This window comes from Lepisosteus oculatus, chromosome 3, assembly GCF_040954835.1.
Source record: "Lepisosteus oculatus isolate fLepOcu1 chromosome 3, fLepOcu1.hap2, whole genome shotgun sequence".
Taxonomy (NCBI): Eukaryota; Metazoa; Chordata; class Actinopteri; order Semionotiformes; family Lepisosteidae; genus Lepisosteus; species Lepisosteus oculatus.
In genome coordinates this window covers 18,209,190-18,235,225 of record NC_090698.1, presented here as the reverse complement: position 1 = coordinate 18,235,225, position 26,036 = coordinate 18,209,190, and the positions used below count along the sequence as shown (strand labels likewise).

At 35.7% G+C, this 26,036-nt stretch overlaps 1 protein-coding gene across 1 annotated transcript; it reads left to right on the top strand.

Moving 5' to 3' along the window:
* Window positions 1-27: 27 nt before the first annotated feature.
* Window positions 28-25,882, top strand: carm1l (coactivator-associated arginine methyltransferase 1, like). Its single transcript, XM_006627264.3, has 13 exons — window positions 28-293; window positions 4,373-4,498; window positions 7,022-7,128; window positions 8,941-9,045; window positions 10,476-10,586; window positions 13,218-13,395; window positions 14,716-14,806; window positions 18,982-19,063; window positions 19,816-19,901; window positions 21,205-21,294; window positions 21,697-21,834; window positions 23,111-23,200; window positions 24,910-25,882. The coding sequence occupies exons 1-13, from the start codon at window positions 116-118 to the stop codon at window positions 24,917-24,919; spliced, it is 1,392 nt and encodes a 463-aa protein (XP_006627327.2). The 5' UTR covers window positions 28-115; the 3' UTR covers window positions 24,920-25,882.
* The last annotated feature ends 154 nt before the right edge of the window (window positions 25,883-26,036 follow it).

The window sequence follows — 26,036 nt, the reverse complement described above, 5'->3', positions numbered from 1 at the left end:
TTTTTTCCTTCGTTTTACGTCCCCAGCGCCAGATGCCAGGAGAAGTTGACTGCTCCGCAGCAGATGCCCGCCAAGTGGAGTTTTAAAACAAGACAGCGGTGCATGTGGGTTGAAAATGTTGAGGGGGATCATGGAAGGTTCAACACAAAGTGATTGTTTCGCTGTCAACCTTCGTTTTCTTAAAGAAGATCTGGAAAACAGGGATATTAAGCTCTGCGACCAACACCAGCATCAGAATCTTATACTCCAGGTGGGCGGAGAAGAAGGGGAGACAGAACTAACTGTCAGAGACGGTAAATCAAGACCATTCTTACTCCACTTAAATCAAGAGTCAAATCGTTTTGCAAATTTAAAAATAAATTTGCTCTGCAACTGACAGTCATTGGAATTTTCTTCTCACTTAGCATTTTTCCTCGAACTTATTGTATTTCTAAAATTAATTTGTGTATGAGTTAAATGTGCAGGAAAGCTTTTGGTAAAAAAAAAACATTTAGCTTTTGTTTAATTGCAGATTAATGAAAGCATATACCATTATGTCGAGTCTTAATTTTTTTGTAAAATCAATGTGGCATGACTGTTCTGATAGGCTATCAAAAACGTAGTTAAATAGGGATCAGGAGTACGAGTGTACTGGTGTGTGTAACTATTCTGTATTTAGATGATAAATCGAAAAATATCAATTAAAGATGTTGACGATTATAGTAATTATGTATCCAAATATAATTCTGTATCGGTTTCTGAAATGATAACCGCGAACGTGTTCATTGTTCAGTAAGACACTGAACAAACTTGTCTTTTGTGCACTATAGCAAAAGCACAACTGGATCAACTGTCTTTACCCTTTGAAGTTGCTACAGTACTGTACGTTCAAAGCATTTGAAAACCGAAGTTTACTGTATGTTTGTGTTGAATTCACAGATTAATCTCTTTCCAGTTTTGTAGATACAAAGTAGTGTTTAATAATGTATCCCATAAATTTGCGTAATTACGCGTAGTCTGTTATGGTTATTTTGTAAACGACCATCTTAAATTTCTACTTACTTTAAAACATATAGTAAGATTTATTTTAAAATACACTGTGGTATCCATGAACTGTTTAGTGTGTCAAGTAATATTCAAGCGTCTTTTAACAATTCACCAATTTATCGTAAATTGTAATGCTAAACACATGTACAGTATTTTTCTAACAAACGTTTTACACTTTCTCTCAACATTTCACATCACATAACCTAAATATGCGTGATTACGCATGAGCTGAGTCTGATAAAATAATTAAAAAGCTGCAACAAGTTTAACTTCTATGATAAAAGGTTAATGATCTTATTAAGCCCAGTTAGATGCTGTATATACTGTAGACAAGACATTGCAGCATGTAAAAAAATGTTTAGCACTCTGAAAAAGAAATATGAATAGAAAATGAACTCTAAAACAGTTAAATGGCAGCTTTTTGTAAGCATACCATCCTTGTCATCACTTTGAAAGATGTGAGGATGCCACGCAGACATCCAAAGATCCTCACTTTTCTAGATGCTGACAAGCAAAGAAAACAATCAGTAGTTTTAACACAGTAAGCAACCACATTTCACACAGTTTAAATAGTTAAATGCTAAAGGTATATACAGTGATTTATAGTTTACTGTATAAAAGCACTTGAATAAGTCTGGTCTGTGTATAATGACCTTCCCACTTAAGCATTTACCATGTATGCAGGTGTTCTCCTTGTTTTGTCTTTTTTTGTATGGGCTTGTAATAAATGCATTGACAGATGAAAGATTGATGTCTTTATTGTTTATATTTAGGGAATGCATTCCAAGTCCAGAGTGCCTTGTCAGCCCAGTCAGAGAGACTCTTTCATGTGAACCAAACATTGTCTATTCCAGAAAATTGTTTTTCTTAATACGGTACACTGAGTCTGGCAGCCAGCAGTTTCTGTTTTTGGCTAACGGGATCAGATAACAGAGCAATTCATTTGGAAGCATTGGCAGAATATACTTTACATTTTCAAGGTATACCAGGCTCTTAGCTGGGCTGGAACACGTAAAGGTTTATTCCATGCTAAAAAGAGAAGAAAAGAAAACACAACGTTTCGGCTGTGGAGCCTTCTTCAGATGTGAGAAAGGGAGGGAAATCAGCAGCTGATAAAGCATGGGAGAATACAAGCTGGGAGTGGAGAGGAGGTGGGAGCAGGAGAGAAGCAGCATGGACACTCAGGTGGTGTGAAGTCAAGACAAGTGAAGAAAGGTGTGAAGTCAAAACCTGCAAATGAACAGCGAGGATTAGAAGGAAACAAGTCTGTCGTTGAGAGAAGGGGGAAGGTCTGATCCTACTGTAGTCACAGGATAATTTTGGTTTTGGATGTCTTTCTGCAATAGGAATTGAGAAACCCCTCTTTGAGAACGCAGAAGGAGAGATCAGTATGGTCATGGCCATTAGAGGTGAAATGAGAAACTATGGGCTGGGAAAGATCTTTGATCCTCAAAGCCCTAACTTGTTCCCTGAAGTGGTCTCCTAGTCTCCTTCCTGTTTCACTAATGTAGATAGCTGGGCATTTTCTGCAAAGATATGAGGTAAACAAGGTTGCTGGAGATATAAGATGCCATCTGAGTGATCCGGAAGTGTCCAGAGGGGCCAATGAGCTTGGTATTGGATATATATATATAGTATATATATTTACAAATGATGCAGTGAGTTCTGTTGTTGAGGAAAGTGCCTGGAGCGGATGATTGCGAGAGTTGTGAAGAAGAAGGTTACGCAGATTAGGTGATTGGCGATATGAGATGATGGGTAGTTCAGAAAAAAAGGGCTCCAGTGGAAGCATCATCTTAGCTGGGATGCTTGTTCTGCATCCAGAATTTTAACTTAAAAGATAATGGTATGATTAACATGATTTACTATTGTGCAAAGTATGTATATATATTTAATATATATATTAAATTAAGATCCTGGTCACCCTCTTTCTTATTTTATATGTATTATTAGGGTCCACACAGTGGTGCAGTGATTAGCAGTTTAGCCATGCAGCACTGCAGCCATGGGTTAAGTTTTTGGGGTACTACCTTTGAGCATTTCCTATGTTCTCAGAGTTTTATAAGTTCTTACATTCTCAGAATATTCACATGGGTGTTCAACAATGTTTCCAAAGACATAATGGTAGGTTAATTGACTTCTTTAAAATTGTCCCTAGTGTGAGTGTACAGTATGTGTGTTTGAGTCTGTCTGCCCTGTGAGGGACTGGCTACCCATTCAGTGTGTATCCTGCCTTGCATCTGTTGCTTGCCAGGATTGGCTCCAGCTCTCTTGCGACTGTGTATTAGATAAAGTGGTTAGAATACAGTATGTTAAGTTTAAGAGGTAAATAAAGTTTTTTATTTGAAATTACCATTGTACAGTTAAACAAAGGATAAAAATGTTTTTGCAGTTCTGTTGTATTTATGTCTGTATTCATTTTTTATTAGCTTTTTCTTTAAAATGGTTTGGTATTTCTTACTATGATTGTATTTTTACTTATTAAAATAGAGAAACAACAGTGTGCTTAATAGCAACAAGAAAGTTACTTACAGCACATACATGTACTGTAAATGAAGGTTAGTTTAATCCTCATTAATGATAATTAATCAAAATAACAATACATGCCTGTGTAATTAAAAATTAGATAGTTTTTTTAAGATATCCTTTCCTATAAAACATAATTTGTACTACAATAAAAACAATTTCAGTGAGTCATGTTTGCAAGAGGTACAACAATGCAGAATGTTGATCTCTATTAAACTTCATGTTTTGGAAGTGGTATATTGCTCAATGATATGAAAATGCCAAAATACAACAGTTTGGATACACTTCTCTCCATCACCTCTTCTGTCTAGATGACAGCTACGAAACAAAGGTGAACCAGCCTCACTGAAAAAGGCAGAAGAAAAAATCCATTTTAAATGAAAATCCCCAGAAATTACTGTCAAAATCCTGTTAACAGAGTTCTCTACTGAAAAGCTCCAGAGTGAAACTGTCATGTCATATTAATAATGACAAATGAAAGTTACATGAAATAAAGAACGTCTTTATAAGAATGTATGTATTATATTAAAATAATACATAGTAAATTGAAAGCTTTGGTTCTCTGGATTCAAAAAGAAAACTGACAGATCTAAAACTGACGTTTTAGAATTAAAAAGGTTATGCTTCAATGAGGAGTTGATGGGTACAGGATAAACACATCATGTGTTTTTTTGTATTTATGAAAGTTTTTATAAAAAAGTGTCTCTTTTCTCAGGGTTAAGGTCAGTTCTAGATTTTAAAATTATTATTCCTTCTTTCAAAACAATTCTAAATTCCCATTTCCATTTTACATGAGTGTATCATTTTTTTCTGCCTTTAGGAGATGGAGTTTGTGTTTTTAAATTCTCAGTGGGCCGGGAGACAGAGTGCTGCCGTGCTGGAACACAGTCTCTGCTGATTACATTGGGCTACATCAGTGTCCTGCTGCAGTTTAGATCAGACAGTGGTGAGTACTTCTTATTAATCACTACACTTTCAGTTTACTTTCACTCAATTCTGTGCACAAGCAATTGGGATATTAAATGCATGTGATCAGGATGTGATGAATATACTTAAACTAATATGGCTTTGCTTTCCATGCAAACCATTGCAGAAAAGTTTGTGACATTACTAATACTGGGGGGAAATCAATATGAGTGCATTTCTGCAAGATTAAACAATATGCCACCTTTTCCAGAACATATGTTGACCATATGAATGAGTCCACGTGAAGAGAATTAGACCACTGGTGGAAAAAAATGTTTCATATCCTGTACCTATTTTGACTTATTCCAGTCTCAGTATCACAATAAAGTGACACAAATAAAGGCTAGTAGCTTTTATTATTGGATATTAAAACGTGGATTTTTGGCACTAATCTCTAGTTTAGTTATGCATTCCAGGAAAAGGTTTTGGATGCTTTGGACTTCCTATACTCTTGCTTTACTAGAGTAAACATATTCTGAACTGACTCTAAGACTTCATGCAGAAAATCAATGATAATGACTTATATCAATGAAGACAATGGAGAAATCAGAATTTAGTCTTTTACAGTTGGTATATAAGGTTTATTTAACACCTTAAGAGAACTGCACTACTTAAGTGAAAGCGCAACCATGTTTCTGCCTATGTGCAACCTGCCAGATGCATAGACAATGAATTAGAATTAGGTGGTCTGTTCAGAAACAAATGGACTCTAGCTGATGCTGTTCTTCAACTAAAACTGTTTCTGTGAGGGAACTGTGGGAGGCCAGCTTTAGTAAGGATAGTAGTTAGAACTGACCTGCCACTAGAGGTCAGTAAGGCCTCAGATGATTAAACATAATCTCTCTTGCAGTGAATTATTCAGTTATTAGAAAATTGTTGAAGGGGTATATTTGGGATACAGGGGGTGTACACATTACTAGTTAGTGCTGGGCTGTTTGTAGAGTAAACATTTGTGAGCACTTTGAAGAGTTCACTGAATACTATCTCCCTGCCCTGCAGTCTTCGTCTCTGTGAACTCTAATATGCTAAGGCTTCACGTGTCACCTTATTTATAGACAGGCCCATCACAGTATCATTCTTTTAATTCCAAAAATGAAACAAGTTAAGATACGTTCAGATAAATAAAAATAGCACTTGAGATGAAGTATTCCCTTTGAAGAAAAAAGAAAAACATTGTATTGAACATTCAGACAAAATGTGAAGTGTTGGTAATCTTGAAAGAGTAAGGATTCTGAAGGAAAGGCTTTGGTACTGAGATATTGGAGAAGAGTGTCAACAAGTAGCAGTATTTATTCAGGCAACAGGGTTGCATTTCAGATTATATTAATTAGACATAAGGTCTTTATTCCTTTCTGGCATTAATTTATTTGCTCTCTCTATTTGAATGCTCTTAAGTAAAAGATACAGTATCTGCTACATATTAAAAATGGGAAAGTATCCACTCTCTGGTACAGATAATTTAATCAAAGCCCAAATAATTCCCTGCCTGTTAGTGATCTAATCTAAAAAATAAAATAATGAAAGGCAGGAATTATCAGTTAAGAGAAACCGACACGTATTTTTTAAACCAGCAGCCATATCACTCTGCAACTCACAACTGACAACCCACTGAAGCTAAGCAGGTGTGAGCCTGGTCAGTACCTGGATGGGAGACCTCCCAGGAAAAACTAAGGTTGCTGCTGGAAGAGGTGTTAGTGGGGCCAGCAGGGGGCGCTCATCCTGTGGTCCATGTGGGTCCTAATACCCCAGTATAGTGACGGAGGACACTATACTGTAGACAGGCACCGTCCTTCAGATGAGATGTAAAACCGAGGGCCTGACTCTCTGTGGTCAATAAAAATCCCAGTGCGTTTCTCGAAAAGAGTAGGGGTGTAACCCCAGCGTCCTGGCCAAATTTCCCATTAGCCCTTACCGATCATGGCCTCCTAATAATCCCCCTCTATGAATTGGTTTCATTACTCTACTCTCCTCCCCACTGATAGCTGATGTGTGGTGAGCGTTCTGGCGCACTATGGCTGCCTTCGCATCATCCAGGTGGATGCTGCACATTGGTGGTGGTGGAGGGGAGTCCCCATTACCTGTAAAGCGCTTTGAGCGGAGTGTCCAGAAAAGCGCTATATAAGTGTAAGCAATTATTATTATTAATTATATTAAAAAATATAATTTAATTTGCCTTCATTTGCTTTGTTTGGAAACATACATGGATTTCCTAGAAAGTCTTCCCAGAAAAAGAGTGTGTGCCTTTTATAGAACTTGTGAGGCATCTTCTTTGTGTTCTGTTTAGTGTTGAGTGAAAAAGTGATAAGCCAGTTACTCTGAGAAAAATAAAAATGTGTGCGATTCTTTCCCAAAACCAGGATCTTTGAGGTTAACATTCAATATTAAAGATATTAATCAGAACTTCAAGCTCTTTGAAGCAACATGCATAGGAAAACCTATGAAAATATTTAGCGATAAGCTATATGTATTTAGATTATGTGAGTTGTTTTTTTTATAATTTTAGAATTCTGTGATTTCTACAATGTTTTGAAGAGTTGCAGAGCTTCTAAGAAAGAACAGTCGGTCTTTCATCAGCGCACAGACGATTCTTCAGCACTGCAGTATTTTCAGGTAATTGTAGGTGATAAATCATTCAAACCTTTACGGTGAGCAGCACTATTTTCATATTTATTTTAAATCCACAGGGAGCCTATTCAAACATGCTGAAAAGGGGTGTCGTGGAATTTTTATCAAAGAAGGGACAGGAAAGGTGTTCTCATTCACTCAGTAAGGCATTTAGTCATATTGCTCAATAGGGAAAGACAGCAACCACTAGTCTGTGCAGCAAGTGCAAGCCGATTTCCAAAGTAAAATAGAGAAAGGTCCCTTATTTTATACACTTACTGTAGCTGATGCAACACCTCAACTTGTTTACTTCATTATGGTTGGTTAGTAATATAAAGACAGGGAAGACAGTAATTTTCCAGTCCTTATACAGTAGGTCTTAGCCTTGAAGGACAGAGAAGACAGCTACGTGTAGTTTTGTATCTGCCTTTTTTGCTGGGGCAGAGATAAACATATTCTTAGAACATCCCATGGCCTTGACTCGCTGAGTACAATCACACTTTGTTCATAGAATCCAGCTGGTTTTACAACACAGCTCTGCCCTTAAATGACATTTTTGGGATAAAACACTTTTCTTCAGTAACTTTCCATTACAGGGGACATCCTGTACACATTTTAGTTTTTTAGTTTTTTCTTTTAGTTTAGATCCGAGAATCTGAGTCCTTAACATGCTGCAACATGTAAAAAATATGTTTGGATACACCAATTCAATCTGAATTCACTATAATAATCAAGCCAAGAAAAGACAAAATTATGCGTGAGCTTTTCTGCATTAGATTGGGAGAGATACAAAAGCAAAGGAGCAGTGTTAGGAAGATTAAAAAAGATACTTTAGTAGCCCTGTGGATATGAGTTTCAAATATAAGGCATGGATCAAAGATGATGCCAAGAATCCTGAGCATTTACGGTCAATATGCAAACACGTGCAGAATTCCTAAGGAATACCAATCAACTTAATTCTGATCTTGTCAGAAATTAAATCTAAAAATTAAATGAAGTATTTTAAACATCTAAGTACTGGGCCAATGCAGATATTTAATGTCAGGTGCAAGGCAAACATAGTTTAGAATATTAGAAATAAAAATGATGAAATACCAAAGAAACTAACCAGTGCTAAAAAATGGATACTGAGAAGAGTGGAACCAAGGACATAGCCCAGTTGTGAAGAGTTATGTTGGAGAGGATGTACAAAATGAAATGAAATGGCAATTTTCAGCATGCCAGTAAATGACCCTATGCTTTAAAGGATTAAAAATATTTTAAAAAAACTTGGAGAAATGCTCAAAGAAAGCTGCTGCAACATCAGGTACACCTGAGTAAATATTTCAACAGCTGAAGTGGCCCAGCAACTGACTTGAGTAAATGACCACATTATGATGAGACAGGTGATCTATGAGAATCTTGTTTTTTTTTTTATTTTTGCACTCGTTTCCTGCCGGTTCTGGTTTTGTGACTCTCATATACAGAGCACAACCCTGGCATCTTTTTTAGCCTAGTGATATGAGAATGTAAATATAATAGTGTTAACATGCTTCTCCACTACTGAATGAGAAATAATCATACATGGCGAGTTGTTGGTTATTTGGGTTTTGAACTGTAACTGACATCGATGCTCCATTATGCCAATCCAGTGATGAAATTTTAAAAAAATGAGCGGACTTACACTAGTAAGGGAAAAAAAGGCTGAAAATTGAAAAGACCCATTGAGGTAAAGAAGAGCTAATGTGTAGCAAACCAGTCTTTTTAATGAGGGAAGTTTATAACAACATATTGTCTCATGTTGTGTTTCTTATGTAATTTTTATGTCTTTTGTTTTAGTTCTATGGCTGTTTATCACAGCAACAGAACATGCTCCAGGATTTTCTGAGAACCGCTACATACCATAAAGCAATACTACAGAATGAAGTTGACTTCAAAAACAAGGTGAGTACATCCTGTTTTCCCATATTAAGTTTACTTTATTTTTATTATTTCATGTTCAGAATATTCAACATTTAAATACTGTAGATATCAAGATGATCTATTATATACTGAGAACTATTAGAAATACAGCCAAATTCATCCTTTTCCTTGGGTGTAAGGGAAGGATCCAAACCAGGTCATCGATTGGAGCTGGTTGCGGGAAAAATGCTGTTGGAATTCTCATCAGGGATGTTTGTTCGCTAACTTGGTTCCATAGTGTTTCTTTATACTATTCTGTCAGTAAGTGCTGCTGGCAGATTATTTTTTGTTATGCGTACTGGGAAGGCAGTTATAGAAATATTTGTATTATGGGGATACTTTTGGGTGATGAGTAGAATGATAGGCTGTAATTAATTACGTATAATAATTGTCTGGTCTGGTCTGTGGATGTACTGGTGATTCTGGGAGATGAAAAGTGCCTATGGCAAGGTAGTAAAGGGGCCAGCACCCTTTATAATTACTAGATGGCGTAGTCATACACAAGGCAGGGATCATTTTTGAGGGGTCACCCCTTACCATGTCAATTACACTATTAATATGTTGGAGTTTTCAAATGTTAACTATTAATATATGTAAAGTTTTTTTAGGCAACAATATGGATGGTAACAATGATCATTCTCAGCAGTGTATTTTGCTGTGTTTCAATTATAAATAAGATGTTGTGTTAAAAGAGGTTATTTTGTCTGTAATACTAAGCTGTGCTTTTTATCAATAAACCAGGGGCAACAACAAGAGTGAAGGTAACCTTCTCCTCTGCTTTTTGTTTACAGTGTTATGGTGATCCTATACTTGTAGCCCCGAACCCTGTAACACATTTTCAAAGTCATCACTGGATGACATTCAACATACAGTACATACTTAAATATTCTGAAACCTTAATGGTCTGTAAATAATTCCTCAAGCACCATCAGTATAAAATTCACAGTTACTGTATGCAGAGAACATGCTCTGGACCGTAAAAAAGCATGGCTGCAGTAAACGTATCCACATGAGCTACAGCAAATATTCCGCCAAACAAAGATTGTGGAAATTACACAGTAATCTTGCTGTGATCTAGGCCTACAGTATGTGATCTATGCCTGTTTCTGGGTAAACACATGGTGTACAGTATATTTGTGATATACAATAGATATACTGCTCTCTCCTTCTGTAGCACATGTCAAGGTGTCAAGCCCAAGCCAAGCACGGGTCAGCATCCTCTTATTTACTGTGCTCATTGACAATTCATGTTAGGCACTGACTGACAATAATATCCGTATTGAAACAGATGTATAACATTATCCCCAACTGGTGCAGTAGTAACATTGTACAAGAGAACAATGTGTGTCATTGTACTCTTGTACAGCTGATAGGTGACAGATGTCATTCTAATAGGCTAATATTTTTTTCAGGTTGTTTTAGATGTTGGTTGTGGATCAGGGATCCTTTCATTCTTTGCAATTCAAGCAGGAGCAAGAAAGGTCTACGCTGTTGAGGCTAGTTCTGTGGCAAAATATGCTAAGGTGGGTATTATTTACGGATTCCAAATGTATATACCCTCTTTGATATTCTCTAAACATTACCTGTTTCTGATTGTGGCTCATAGACACAAGTTAATGAGTTTGGTTTCCATCCTGAATATAGCATAGATTTAATATCTTATTTTGGTTTTGAATATGTACAATCATGCCCCCTCTTCATTTATTGTCACCACGACTACAGGAGTGTGTAAGTACCTCCTAATATTCTCTTCATATGGATCAAATTTACAGCTGGGGAAAAATTTAAATTAGGAAATGAAAACAATGTCTTCTTTCAGGTTTCATCTTCCATCCCTAATCTTCCAGCATCAAGGACTGGTTTTATAATGAGAACTCTGGTTTCTTAGATGAGCACCAGCAGGAATGTTGTATAAAACATAATAAAATAATCTACAGTGCTTGTGTACTGAAAATGAGTTTAGCAGTCATGAGGCTTTTTTTTTCTTACCAGCACAGAACTTGGAACCACTGAAAGGAAAAAAAAGCATATTTCTAGCTAGCAGTTTATGTTACTTTTAAAGTTTTGATTAAACTAAGACTTTAGTATGCACATATGCTGTATATACAGAATATATACATTATATGTGCATACTAATGATGTATATTCCTTGACATATTATGTATTGTTAATATCTTGGTTAGTTTTTCTTAACCAAGATTTGTTTTGTATTTGCCGGTTACATTAATCGAGTTAAATAGAATACATACAAGATCAAACACAATATTTGATTTTATCAATCATTGCTGGATTCTAGAAATTTAAAGATGGTGTTTATTTAACTTCATTGGTATTGTAAAATATTCTGTCTCAGAGTATTATAAAAGTTAAAACTGTTTCCTGTACTTGAGTTCAGACTTGAAAATTCCTAGGTTTTAATGGTTTATAGGAACTTTCAGCTAATAAAGCATTTCTTTGGCAAAGGAAATGTGCATTTTTCTGGATGGATGCATTTTTCCTTTACAATTCAGCCAACTTTATTTTTGTTTTTTTTTTATTTTTAGAAAATGGCAATATTATTTCTGAGATTAGAACCAGATGTGTATTTATCATTTCTTTCAGTCAGCTCTCTTTCCCTTTACCTAATACTGTGCTTGACATCTGCTCAAGAGTCCACCTTTTTTGAGAAACCACGGCTCCTCTAATATCCTCGTTTCAGGCCATTAGTTCCATACAGGGCAACCATGCTGAAACTTTAATCACTCATCACAGACTATATTTAGACAAAAGGCCTGCCTTTGAATCTCTCTTGCCTCCACACAAATGTTAGGCTTGCTGCATGAGTTGTATTCTTTGCCTCATGATTCATTTCATAGCACATGAGAGATGGTGTGCCTGAGCATAGCGAAACAAAAAATGTCAGAAAAACAGTTGAACAAACAGGAAGCTAGCCTTACCACACACCAGGAAAAGTCAAAGGCATGCAAGGGACAGCCTCTTAAGTGCTGGATCATTAAGAATGACAAAATATCTTCATGATTCCATCGCTGTAGCATGTGCAGCTCCAGAAACAATTGTGCAATGAGTGGTTGTAGGAGTACTTTGAAGACAGATTTCTTGGCGTGTCAACAGGGACTGGGAATCTAGCAATGTTGTTTTTTTTTAATTATTAAGTATCAGTTACACTGTTTCTCCACATGTTAGTGTGTCACATTTTTAAAATTACGATACAATGCTTTTGTCACATTGCTTCAGAACACTTTTTTCTAAAAAAATCTTTGAAATATGTAATTCTGTTGAAAAGATTTCACATCTTTTTGTGCTGTGAAATTCAGAGAGGAAAATTAAATTGAGCTGAAATGTCAACTTAGCATAAAGCATTCATTTGTTTGATGCAGGCATTTGAAATGTTGAACCAAATATGGGCCACATGTACATTGGAATGTGGGTTATGTGCATAATAAAACTGAACACCATCAGCGTTCACATTATCTACTGTAATGTCTGCAAATCTGGTACAGTATAACATTCAGATATCTGTGATAAAGAGCAGCTCATATCTTCAAACGTTGGTATCCCACAGCCCTGTATCCTTGCTGGGCAAAACATTTGACACATCTAGGCTCATCCAGTTTCACCTGACACATTTTTAAGTGTATTCAGAAATATGATCAAATCTTTGCAGCACTGCAATATCTGTACCTTGCAGAGGTTGTAATATTGAACAAGTTGTAAATATGATAATTTCTAGTGTTCAAATATAGTTTACATGCTAATATGATGATTAAATGCTAATATCACCTTTTATAGATTATTAAAATATGAATAATGTGTGTAGTCAGATAAATTAGTTGCCTGTCAGTACAGTGTACCTTTAGCAGAGTTAATCCTGATTTATTGTTCATAAGCCAATGAACCTCACACAAAGAACAGAACTGTGGTGATAGTGCTTCCGGTCAGAGTAACCTGGTTACTGCATCTATGGTATATACAGTATGAATATTTGCAGAAAGAGTCAATCACCACTTTTGAAAGGGGTTTAAGGTGGTCAACTAAAACCAACAGTACATGGTTTAGAAAATAAAGAAGCATAACTCATCAATTTAAGAGTGTTTGCAATTTTTTAATGCAGAACATCAATTATTTTAACACCATTATATTTTTCTTTATTTTAGATTCTGGTTAAGAGCAACAACCTCTCTGAAAAAATAATAGTCTTGGCTGGGAAGATTGAAGAAGTTTCTTTTCCAGAAAATGTAGATATCATCATTTCTGAGCCCATAGGATACATGTTGCTAAATGAAAGAATGCTGGAGAGTTACCTCCATTCAAAAAAGTGGCTGAAACCCAAAGGTATGTACAGTATGAGGAGGTGTGCCAGTACTTCCTTTATTCATGACTCTGCCATTAATAAAATGCAAAACAGTGCTGTGAATGGTTTGAATCATTCAGAATTAATTTGGTGTAATTGTCGTATGATCTGAGACAGGTAAAAGTATATGGCACACTGTAAAAGTTATTTTGCAAGTGGCATGTATAATGTCTTGAACACATAATTCTGGAAAGTGTAATAACCAATCATGTTTTTTAAGCCGTTTTAATCAACGTCACTGCAAACTTTCAGTATTGCACATTTCACAAGCGTTGCTTGACTGATTGAGGAAAGTCTGCAGGAATCATAGCAGACAGTATATTAATTAACCACAATAGACTATTCAATATAAATCTGGTGCTTTAAAATGATGATAAGGTTATTTTCATAATTTTTGAATTAATTGTAATTTTTGTATTATATGTAATTATTTCTAAATTACAGGAGTCACTTGTATTTAAGAAATAATATCAATATAGTAAAGGTTTAACGGCTAGAGTTAAGCACCAGTCACCTTTAATTCACTATTAATTTATTATAAACTGTTATACATCAAAGGGTCCCTTGTGTTTCAAGTCAGATAATTAGGTAAGGTAAATTGCCAGTCTGTACCAATCTTTTGAACGAACTGTGTTCTGATAATTCCTCTGAGATTAGAAAGGGAAAGCAGTTTTGTTTAAGAATTGAGTCACAGCCATGCCTGCTGACCTGAGACAGCTGATCTGTGACAACAGGAAATATCTTTAGGAGATACCAGAGGGTTGTGAGTGGCACTCGGTTGAATTGAAATTGGCACTAAGTAATTGAGGATTTAACATGTTAGTTAACAAGTTCTACACATTAAAATCTAATTCTAGAAATCTGTGCAAAGTCTAAAAATTGATAATATTTGCTTTTCATACAAACCTTTCAGGCCTCATGGGATTCCTGCATTCTTAAATTGTTTGTTATATAGATGGTTCTATGTGTAGATATTTAAAACTGAAGCACGAAGCAGCCAGAATGAACAATTATACTTTTTTTTAAAATGTATTGGAAATATTCTATTTTTTCTATCTTAACACACCCATATATATATATATCCCCAAATTATGTTTGCATTCATGTGAAAAGGATGTTCTTGCATTCACATTTCAACACCTATAACGTCTGCAGTTGGATTGGCATGTAGTTTATAATTGCTTTTAGCAAATTAGAAGCCTGTTGTGCTCTGGAACTAAAAGCTTTGAATGTTCCTGATAGTCTTCAACAACACTGTTTGACAGTAATTTGTGCTGTGTATGGATTGTTACCCTCCACAGGAATGATGTTTCCAACCTTCAGCGACATTCACCTGGCACCTTTTACTGATGAGCCTCTTTACATGGAGCACTACTCCCGTTCAAAGTTCTGGTAAGACATGTATCTGACATGTATCATGTATCCCCATGGTTTGGAACTGCATGTTGCTGAGTTTGTCCTATACCTAATCAAGAAACGTTTACCCTCTAGGCAGCCTCACAGCACATTAACTAAATTACACATAATTGTGAATTAAATTAATTGAAATGGAATTCTAACTACCAAACTAGCACTGAGTGACAGCTGTAGGGTGTGTGTTGAACTGAAGGCCTGTGTTTTGCACTAAGCCAAAAGATGATTAAAGGAAAAGATTTCTCCTCACATTTTATCCAGTGGTTCTACTGATGTCAAATTTACTAGCCCTGTCAGTCTTTAATGTTTACCAAAATGTATCTACTATAGATTTCATACTTATTTAGGTTAAATATTTAATGTTTCTAAGTTTTAATAGTCTAAATGACTTAAAATATTAGTTTTTATACTTGTTTGCATTCAGCTTTTTCTTTTGATTGTGCTGAAAAGACAGAATCATAATTAATACTCCTAAAAATGCATTGCCGTACTTCATGGTAAGGCCTATTTTAAAATAATGTACTGTAAACTGATACATTTTAATTATATTCTCTTCTGGATCTAAGGAGAGGATAGCCTTAATTGACCCAATTAAGTCATCAAGGGTTCAGGTAGACAGAATACAAGAAGACACTGGACAGGATCGTGGCTTAGTATTATTATATTGTAAATTGTAAATTGCCCATTCAGAATATAATGATCTCCCTTGAAACCACATATTCATTAAAATCAAAGAAATGAAGCACATTAAAGTAAATGAGCTAATGAGCTAGACTAGGTGAATGTGTTACCTTTCTTACAGTGTCTCAGAGGCCTTTAACCCCAAAAGTTTATGCTTGTAAAGTTAGTTCAGAGCTTTCCTCTCATTTTCCTAGGGATTTAGGTACCCATATTTAATTTAGGAATAATCCCATACTAATACTTTCAAGTTACCAGTACTTTTGTACAGTATATGGATCTATGTTGACAGTAACAGCCAGTACAATGACTTGATAGCTTTAGGTTAGGATGTGATTGGTGAAATTGGCCAGTAAGATTCATCTCCCACTGGGCTAGGAATTTCATAGTGCACTTTAACATCCAGACTAAATATCTGGTGCTATAAAATGCTCCAGTACAATCCAGATATGACTCAGGCCTTTGTTACTTTGGCTAATGAAATCCTTTCTTTGGCCCAAAAGCAGCCCAGCAGCCTTCAATCAGTTAGGAAATTACAGATCACATCTCTGTAGTCCTAACTTCAACTGTGCAGCAATTCTGTGGCACAAAGTGCTTAAAACCTAAGGCATAGCTTGGATCTTTTGAATCTCTCTCCAATGCACTTTAGGCCAGTTATCCTCAGCTCTGGTCCTCAGCTGTGAGAAAGTATTGTGGTATTCATTCCAAATTAGATATTAATTGTTTCATTGGATCAGTTTCCCTGTTTTCTTGCTGTTGACAATAAAATTAGACTTATGAGACCTGCTTAACTATGAATGATAATTATAATATGTATGCATGTGTAAATAAATGCTTTGACAGTTGTACTCAAAAAGTCACTGAAATTAGGGAGTCTGAATACCAACATGTGTAAAAGACCTCAAAGACACTCCTTCCAGACATCCATTTTCTAACCAATTACAAGGTTAGAAATCCAATCCCAGCAAGCAGCAGTTGCAAGGCAGGATACACTTTGGATAGGATGCCAGTCCAAACAGAGCTCAAACGGTGCCTACAGTGGCCAGACAGACACAAACACACAAATTCTCACACCAATATCAGTTTTTCCAGAAGCCAGATAAACCTACCATTATTTATTTCGACATAATGGTAAGAAAATGGAGCACCCAGCGAAAACGCACTCAAAAACAATCACAGAAACAGATCAGATAATACCACAGGAATTGAACCCATGGCCACAGCGGTGTACGGTAGGAATGCTAACCACTGTACCCATGTCCCACAAGTATTTTGGTAACTACAAAACAAGCAACAGAAAAGTACCTGCTATCATTCTTGGAATGATTTCATTAATTGATAAAGACAAGGCACCATTCAAAGTATTTTTTCCATTACAGTTAACAACTCTTTCTTAACTCAATTCTTGAGAATGGCAGGAAAAGATTAAAGCTGTAGAGATGTTTCAGGAGTATATATTTCTTATTGATGTGAAAGTACATTTCTGCTGTGAATTTGAAGACCAGAGTCATTAAGCAAAAAGTTATTTGATACATCAAACAATCCCTGGAAATGTTATGAGTAAACCCACTGACCAGAAGTTAACAACACATCATCTGTTAACAACACACATCATATGTGTTGTTGAGAGCATTTTTTCTTGCCTGGAAAGCAAATCCTTGATGTTCCAGTGAACACGGTTGAGCATGTGTTGTGCTCCATGTGTTCAGTGACAGTTACAGTGCTCACACTGAATGTATCTTGCACTTGCAATGTAGGTAAAAAGGCAAACAAAAGCAAACAGCCCAATCTTTGCTGGATTTAGTGATTAATGAGCTGCATCTTTTTGACTTAAGAGCCAAACACTAAAATTGGTTAATAATACAAGGAGCTGTCATTCATACTGACTGATAGCAGCTGTGTTACACTGAATTATAGTGTCACACTGTAGGACTGGCTGCTCTAAATGTTAAACTCTGTGAGTAAACTGATTTCTGTAACCAGATGAATGGGCCTTCCATTATGACAACCTGCACAAGTAGATGTACTGTAGATCGTGTAAAGGCAATGCCTCCGGTGGACCCTGGGTAGCTACAGTGCTTGATGGATCATGGATGCTACATATCCACTGATAGGGCTGCTAGGATTTACTGCTGATGACCTTGTAACACTTCTACCATCAACATTCCCAGAGCACGGTCCTCTCTTTGAAATTATATCACATAAAACTTTTAGCATTGTGATCTTATGCTTTTCTCCACCATTCCTGACTGTATGTAGAGTATCATGACTCCCTGCCTTAACCAGTTACAGTATACAGCTTAGTGAACATAAGACCATAAGAACCATTATAAATAAGAGAAAGCCATTTGGCCCATCTAGCCTGTTTAAAAGTTAGTTAATTTATCTATGGATCTCATCCAGACATACTGTATATTGAGGAGAAATTTTGCCTGAAAGAGCAAAGGTTTGACAGGAACACATGTAGTATTTTGCTCATGGATAAAATAAGAGCATGCCCATGAGGGATTTGAACCCATGACCCTGTTGCCAAGAGTTCCATTGCTTACATTCCTGTGCATTGCTACTTCACGCCCAGCATATCTTAAATCAAAAAGAAGAGAGCTATATGAATGAGTCATTTCTGTGAAAATGTTAAACATGCTGGCCTATAAAGAATAAATGAGTTGTAATTGTACCAGTGTATAAACATTCCTCCTGTAGTATTATCTTACTCACCTTAACTCTAGCTTCAGAGTAAGTTGTGGTGGTGCTGACAGGTCACTGTTGAAGCTTGTTTTACTTTTAAGCATGATGTACTTTAAGTTAGGCCTGTATCATTGTGGAGAATTTTATCATTTTAAGCGAAAAGTTCTTAAAATGTAATAGGATGGTTGGACGTTCAAATCTTATGCAGTGGTACAATTATAGAAGGTTCTTCTCTCAGATTATTTCAGTAAATCTCCTAGCTGTTTGGATGGATATGGTGTAAATTACTTTGGATAAAAATGTAGGCCTGTAAATTAACAATAAGAAGCTGTGTAGGTAAAAGAAATTGAATTTAAACATTCAAATAAAAGTCATTTGATACATTATTCACAGATCTAGGTGAACATGGGTATAATACAACTATTGTTATTGTTGCACAGAATGTTGAAATTATAACTACTGTAAGTGTCTGCTAAGATGCATAATTACGCTTATTTCTTGCTTCTAATGTGCCACATTTTATTTTTGTCATCTGGTGTAAGTTTTTGTGAATAAAAATAGATTTTAAATGCTTTTTCCCCTACAAACTGTATAAACACTTCATAATAGTGTATTATTCTTGGTGTATTATTTTGGGTTTAAAGCAGAGATTAGGATTGTCTACATGGTTTTAATGAAAATGGTTTGACATACAGAGCACTCAAGACACAATTGGCTTGTCTGTGATGTCCATGCCAAACTGGAGGTAAACAAAAGCGTGTTTAAAAGTTCTTTGTGGTTCTCTTTAGGCATCAGACATGTTTCTATGGGATTAATTTGACAGGTCTTCATAATGCATCTGTTGAGGAATATTTTAGACAGCCAGTTGTGGTAAGTTTTCTTTTCTCTCATTTTATTCTGCACTATGTGTTTTTTTTATCAGACAGTAAAAGGAACAAGACAAAGTCTAAGCTGCAAATATAAAATCAACAATTTTATTTACTAGTCTCATAATGTTAACTCATAATGATAACTGTATTTTAAGCCATCCATTCCATTGCCAGGCAGCTGCTTGTTTCTGGTGGGGGTCTCTCGGGACCCTGTAGTAATAGTTAAGGGCACAAGGCAGGACTACACACTGGAAAAGGATACTGGTGCATCACAAGGCACATACACCTATAGGAACAATATATCCAACACCAATTGACCTAAACGGCGTGCATTTGGCAAGAAGAAATTGGAAAACCTGTAGAAAACCAACTCAAATGCTGATAGGATGTCCACCAAACTGAAGGTGCTCCTGTCCAAAAATGATCCCAAGGAACCAAGGAATTCAAAAGCAAATATTTAACATTAACAAAAGAACACACTCAGAAAGTTATGTCAGTGAAGTTTAACACAATTTTAATTAATTTTGAATGTAAATGTGGTTCAAAGTGTTTCTGGGTATTCTGTTTGACAGAAGAATTATATGCAGAGGTTTGGACATGAGCCATTCAGTAAAACATAGAGAATATAAAGTATTTTTCACCTTCAGCTTTGAGACCATGTGTAGATCATGGCACATTTAAACTGTAAATGAAACTTTGTAAATTATAATTAAATGTGATTTTGACTTAAAACAATGTTTGTATTCTTTTCAGGACACTTTTGACATGCGAATTCTAGTGGCAAAATCTATCAAATACACCATTAATTTCCTTGAGGCCAAAGAAGAGGATTTGCACAGGTTACTGTACTAATAAGCTAATTTTTTTAGTTTCATTCCAATTTATACATTCTTATTCGCATGCGTAGCCTACTACTAATGTTTCAGTTTAGCAATCAGGTTGTCATGTTGCTTAGATGATGTTAAAAACAGAAGGAACTTCAATTCAAGTTATGTTGAATTTCCGTCTTTATCAGCTCTGGAAGTGTGTCAGCTATAGTTTGACTATCGATGGTGTTGGAATACCATCACCATTGTGCAAATACTCAGGACATGAGAAATCTTCACTTTTGTATCTGAAGCTCATTTCTATAAAATTGAGACTGACCTAGTCTGATGCAATGGAGTTAATACTGTACATTCCCATGCTATAGGCTGCACTGTTGAGAACTCTGCAGGTCAAACTTTAACTAAAATTAAAATATATGAGCATAACTCTGCTGTTTTAATTTCCTGGATCTGGATTCCCATGGAATAATGTTTTAAATTCTGCTGCTCACCTTTAGAGGCTTGAGCTGTTTGGTACCTGAATGATTCAGTGAAACTGCTATCTTCACCATGTCATTTGAACTCTGGACCCAAAACAAGGCTTTGAATTTTAGAAGATAACACTTTGTTTTGTTACTTCACGGCTATGGAATGATCTCCCAGCCCAAATTATAAAACTGAACAGTTGAACAGATGGCTGCAAGGAAAGAAATGAAAACTAATGGTTTTTACCTAATGCTTTACTACAGTATCCACTGCCATGCTGTCTGGTAATTACTGAAGGACTGAAGCAGTTGTGTGCTACTGTACAAACATTGGATGGATGTTAAAAAATCTGTATTAATGTGGTATCAAAGTATCTGTCATCCTTACCTTGTTTAGACATGAAATACTCAGTAATGTTTTAAACAGTTGATCATTAACAAAAATCTTGTATATTATAAATCATTATTTATATATTATGATGTATTATATATCATATATAATGCTGCAAGATTTAACATATTACTGTACAGAATCTTTGATTCGTATACTGTCTATAGGTTTGAATATGCTGTCTTTCCTTAGCACATGATTTATCAACAATAACCCCCTCACAAGTTTGCAGTTTTGTGCAGTTTTCCTAATAAAAACGATCAGTCAGGAATGCAAACATGAACCAAGGGATTACAGTAAAGAATGAACAGTATTGTTCTCTTCCCAATTAGCGGTGTACAAGGTGTTTTCAAACTTCTGAATTGTACTGTTCTTACCATACAGTATATACAGTACATTTCTACTTGTCAATTGTAACCGAGCCTTGTCATAACAGCATGTGTCTTCTCTGGGTTGGCAGGATGGAAATACCTTTTGTCTTTCAGCTTCTTCAGTCTGGTTTGATCCATGGCTTAGCATTCTGGTTTGATGTGGCATTTGTGGGATCTCAGTAAGTGCCATCTGCAATACACTTGAAATTACTGAAACACTTTGTTATGAGATATGAAACACATAGAAACACATAACATAAAAACATGTCCTACAAATTGTGCTACCGTGCTGATGTTCATATGTTTGAAACTCATTTTAAAGAATTACTGCCAGGGTGATGGCAAAACATTTTTTATTTGCTTCACAGCTTGGGTCCTGTGTTGAATTCTGGACTGCTAAAAAGAAGCATGTTCTTTGTTCAAATGAGATACAATGTGGATTTAAAACATCAGTCCAGTTTGTAGTATTATCTTCAAGGGTAATGTTCTTAAGGCAAATAACAGTTTTCCCATCTGTGTTACATTGTGTGAAATGATACTGAAGTTATATAAAATGGAGTTCTGGTATTTTTCATTTTTAGAGTAACTGTGTGGCTGTCCACATCCCCAAGTGAGCCCCTGACACACTGGTACCAAGTCCGATGTCTTCTGAAAACACCACTCTTTGCCAGAGCTGGGGAGACTTTGACTGGAAAAGTGCTGTTGGTAGCTAACAAGAGGTGAGGCAGATGGTAGCCTGCTCAGGCAATGATATGTACAAGAGCCTGTTTTGTTTTTTAATATAAAAAAGTTTTGTTCTGCTGTCCTTGAAGGCAGTGATCTTCCACCAAGTCTGTTAACGGTATCATTCTCCTCAGGGCCTGTTCACACTCATCCTCATCTTATTAATAGCAGTTCAAAATGCCATTAAAAATGTGACATTAGGATTGCAAGATTTGGATGCAGCATCTCTGTTCTGGTTGCTGTAACAGTCCTGACTTATTTCATTTCTTCAAAAGTAAATGTGCTGTAGCTTTTCTGTCCACCCACATTAGAAACTTATATCCATTCTCATCTGTGCTCGTCACGTGCAGCAGCTGGGAAAATCTGATCTCTAGTAAAATGTCCGTGGGGAAGTCTTCATTTAAAAGATCTGATTACAAGGTATTTACAGTACTTGTACAGAAATATTCAGCTGTAAGTTCTGCATGAAGATGCCCAGTTAACAATATAAAAATATAAGCAAAAATGCAAACTTGAGTAAGACATTTGGCCCATCTACCTCATAGCTAATTGATCCAAAAAACAATCCTTGAAAAAAGCCAGGATATGAGCCTTGTTAATATGGCTATGTAGCTACTGTAGCTCCAGATGTCTACAAATTTTTGTATAAAAAGTGTTCCTATTCTCCTGTTTTAGAGGTATTTCTTTGTTGACAATGAAACTTGATTGCTTGTGATGTCAAACTTACGATTTGAGCTCCAGTGTGCCACTTACAGTAATGTTCTTTTTAATTTCACATACTGTATGCTAACATGGTGTTCAACTTGAGAAAACCTTCACAAAGCTGTGAAAGATTAGAAGTTTTTTCACAATGTTATCTGGAGGAGGAACAAGTGCATCCTGTGTTTTGCAGATAACTGTGGTTTGATATTGCTCTAAATTTTACACATTATAACATAAAGAAAAACTTCTAAATTCATTTTTTAGCCTTCTATCTCCATTCATATGTTAACATGATCTTAAGCAGAAATCCTTTCCTGTGAAATCAAAAGTATGAATGCTAAATATGCTAAATGAGTGTCAGATTATATATTTATTTTTAATTTTCCTACAGACTTGATGATGAGCATTGCAATTGTGTGCAGTAGTTATCTCATTTCCTTTTCTATGGTTGGTTATACCATGATTATTGCATATTGGTGTATCAAAACTGTTTTTAGTAGATGTGCTCTCATTCAGTTTTGAAAGTGAATTATATTCTGTTTAAGTGTTTTTCTTTGTATTCATTCACAGGCAGAGCTATGATATTCACATTGCAGCTACAGTGGAGCAGTCAGGATTCAAATCAGGCAATGTACTTGATTTAAAAAACCCATTTTTTAGGTAAGATCCAGGAATGTATAAATCAGTCTTCTGAAACCCCCCAAGAGATACTGGAGACAGCAACTGATATGAAGAGTCTCTTCTTACTTTGAACCTCTGTTAGTCATTCCGATTGCTGAGAAAAACACGTATGTTCACTTGTAAGCAAAGAAAGACTTCTGCATAAGTTTTGAACACCATCTAGTGTTCATGATTAACATAACCTTTGATTTTTCTTACTTTATTACAGTATGTTTCCATAGTGTGATCTCTAGCACATGTTCTTAAGTATCTTTTCTTATGTTATGGTAGGTGGAATGAAAATAAAGCTTTTTTAAAAATTTCTTAATTAGAATAGAAAATATTTATATATGAACTCAAAGTCTGAAAATAAACATAGTAATCAATATGTTTTCCATGACCGAATTTGAGTGGCACAGTACATATGTTTCAGTAGCCAAAACTACAATATAAACTCAAATCCACACGAGGAAACAATATGTTCGCATAATGCTCTAGTGTTATAATAATAAATCATATCATGAAGTTCTTTAGTTTGAACAATGTAACATGATACTCTTTAGCAAATGGTATTGCAAGTCCAACATACTTTTTTAGACTAAAACAGCTATTTTTCAGTAGGATTCTGCAAGATGCCCATTGTTTGCCAATCTGTACATGTATATACAGTATGCTCGTCCAGGTCTCCCAAGTAACTCCTGTGATGAAAACCTCTGAGCAGAGTGTAGGGTCAGACCTGGAAAAGGCCGGTCTGATTGCAGGCTGTGCCCCTTGACACGGTGGCCTGGGAAGTGCAGTGTCACTGGCAGTGCTGAGCTGGCCTGATGTGACACAGGACTGGGCTCAGTAAAGGACGCAGTATTTCACAGCACAGCAGCCTCTTCCATTGCTGGCTGAAATGCCTGTAGGACTGGGGGTATAAACCTGAGCTTTGTCTGTGCTGCAGTTGGCACGTAATCTTAAATCTGTCCATTCCAGTTCACAGTGTGAAACAGAGGTAGCAGGACAGATAACAGTCTTGGAGGGCACTGTAATTTGTCTGTGCTTTCCCTAGGTCAGTATGGTAGTGAATCTGTGAGAAAAGTTTAGTGCTGCATTTCAGCTACATGGAAACATTCACCTGCGAATTTAGCTTTAGATTTTTTTAAACTGAATTACACCAAATATTGACTTGCAGACCTACTATAAACATAGTACACAATAATGCATGACAAGTATCACATTAAGAAAAAAAGCTGATGCAAAAAATCAATATAGAAATTATGTTTAATCTCCATAATTAATAGGGAATGAAAAGTGGTGCATGAATGCAGTTTCTAATTTTGAATTTTATCATTTACTTACAAACCACTGAATTTACTGTTTGCATCATCCTCTTTCTGGAATTTGTGAATGCGGCATACTTTACTGACTGCAGTACAAAAAAGCAACAACTTTCACTCTTAATGTTTCTGTGATTAAAAGTAATAAAATTTAGCTGTAAAACCATGTCATGCATGCGCACAATGGCTTGCTTCTGAGAAGAAAACCCCTCTTTTTTGTACTGGTTGTACAAGAACAAGTTTGCCCTCATTCTATAAGCTGTCTAAACTCACATCTTTATTTTATTTTGAAACATGTCACAGCCTTAGTTTGTATGAATGTAAAACTTATGTTATTGTTATTGTTTATGTCCCAAAAGGTGTTTTTTTGTTTCTTCTTTTCACTAGATACGCTTAGGAACAATGCCACATCTGAGTGGTGAAGTTCTACATTCTGAAGAGTGTCTTTGGTACTGTCTGAGTTAAAGATCAAAGTTTCAGGATTTTTATATACTGTATGTGATGCTGTTTAGTGATATTTTAGTCAAGTGCCTCCCTCAAGAAATATTTCTTGACACATTCAAGAAATGTCATGCATGCTATAAATTCTGCAGTAAGAGATCTGTGTAAAGGCTGGAGATCACACTTAATACTCTATGCACTATAAATGCATTATTAACAACCTATTAACAATTAATTTTACATTAACATAGCATCACTATATAACAATAGTTTAGTTTTTGCTAATATTATCAAATTAGACATTAGTTCAGGTTACTGTATTTATCAGTAGGTTAAATATGTTCTCCTGAATCTCATTTGATATATAATATTGTATATGCTATTTTATAAAAAAACAAGTGGACTATACCACCCCTAATATAAAGTGTTTTTTATTTATTTTACATTTTCCAACTATTTTTGTTAATGAGCAATAATGACACGTTTATATTTTCATGTATTAAAATGAGAAATGCTGAGATTCCAATAAAGATCAGACATAATGCATATGTGCAGTATACAGTATATATTTTGGTAATGTAATGTAATCTGTCATAGTAGTCTTTTGTATGGTAGCAATAAGTATGCAATTTTATGTATCCAGGCCTTTCAGTTCTACTTAGAATTGCATTTCACATTCCTTCTCATTGTACATCAGTTTACGACATTGTACCACTTGGCATAAAATTCATTATTAAAAAATGTTTTTGTTGTTGTCTTATTTGGTTGTTTTAGCTTCACATGCTGTATACTGTACAGTATTTGGACTTTCCTGGAAACACGTACAGTTCAAAGTCCTGTTTGTGAAGCTTCTTGAAGAAAGAAAGGTGCATGCTTCGTTCATCTCATCTAATGGCTTAGCACAATTTAAATTTTACTAATACTTGAACCTGAAGAAGGCTCAGCCGTAACTGTGTCCTTCATACTTTACAGCATAGAATTTTCCTGATCTTATTCATTGTATACAGTACATTAACCATGCTGCATTGTAACATAATCTTGTGAAAAGTATTTTTACTTAGTGGTCTCCACTA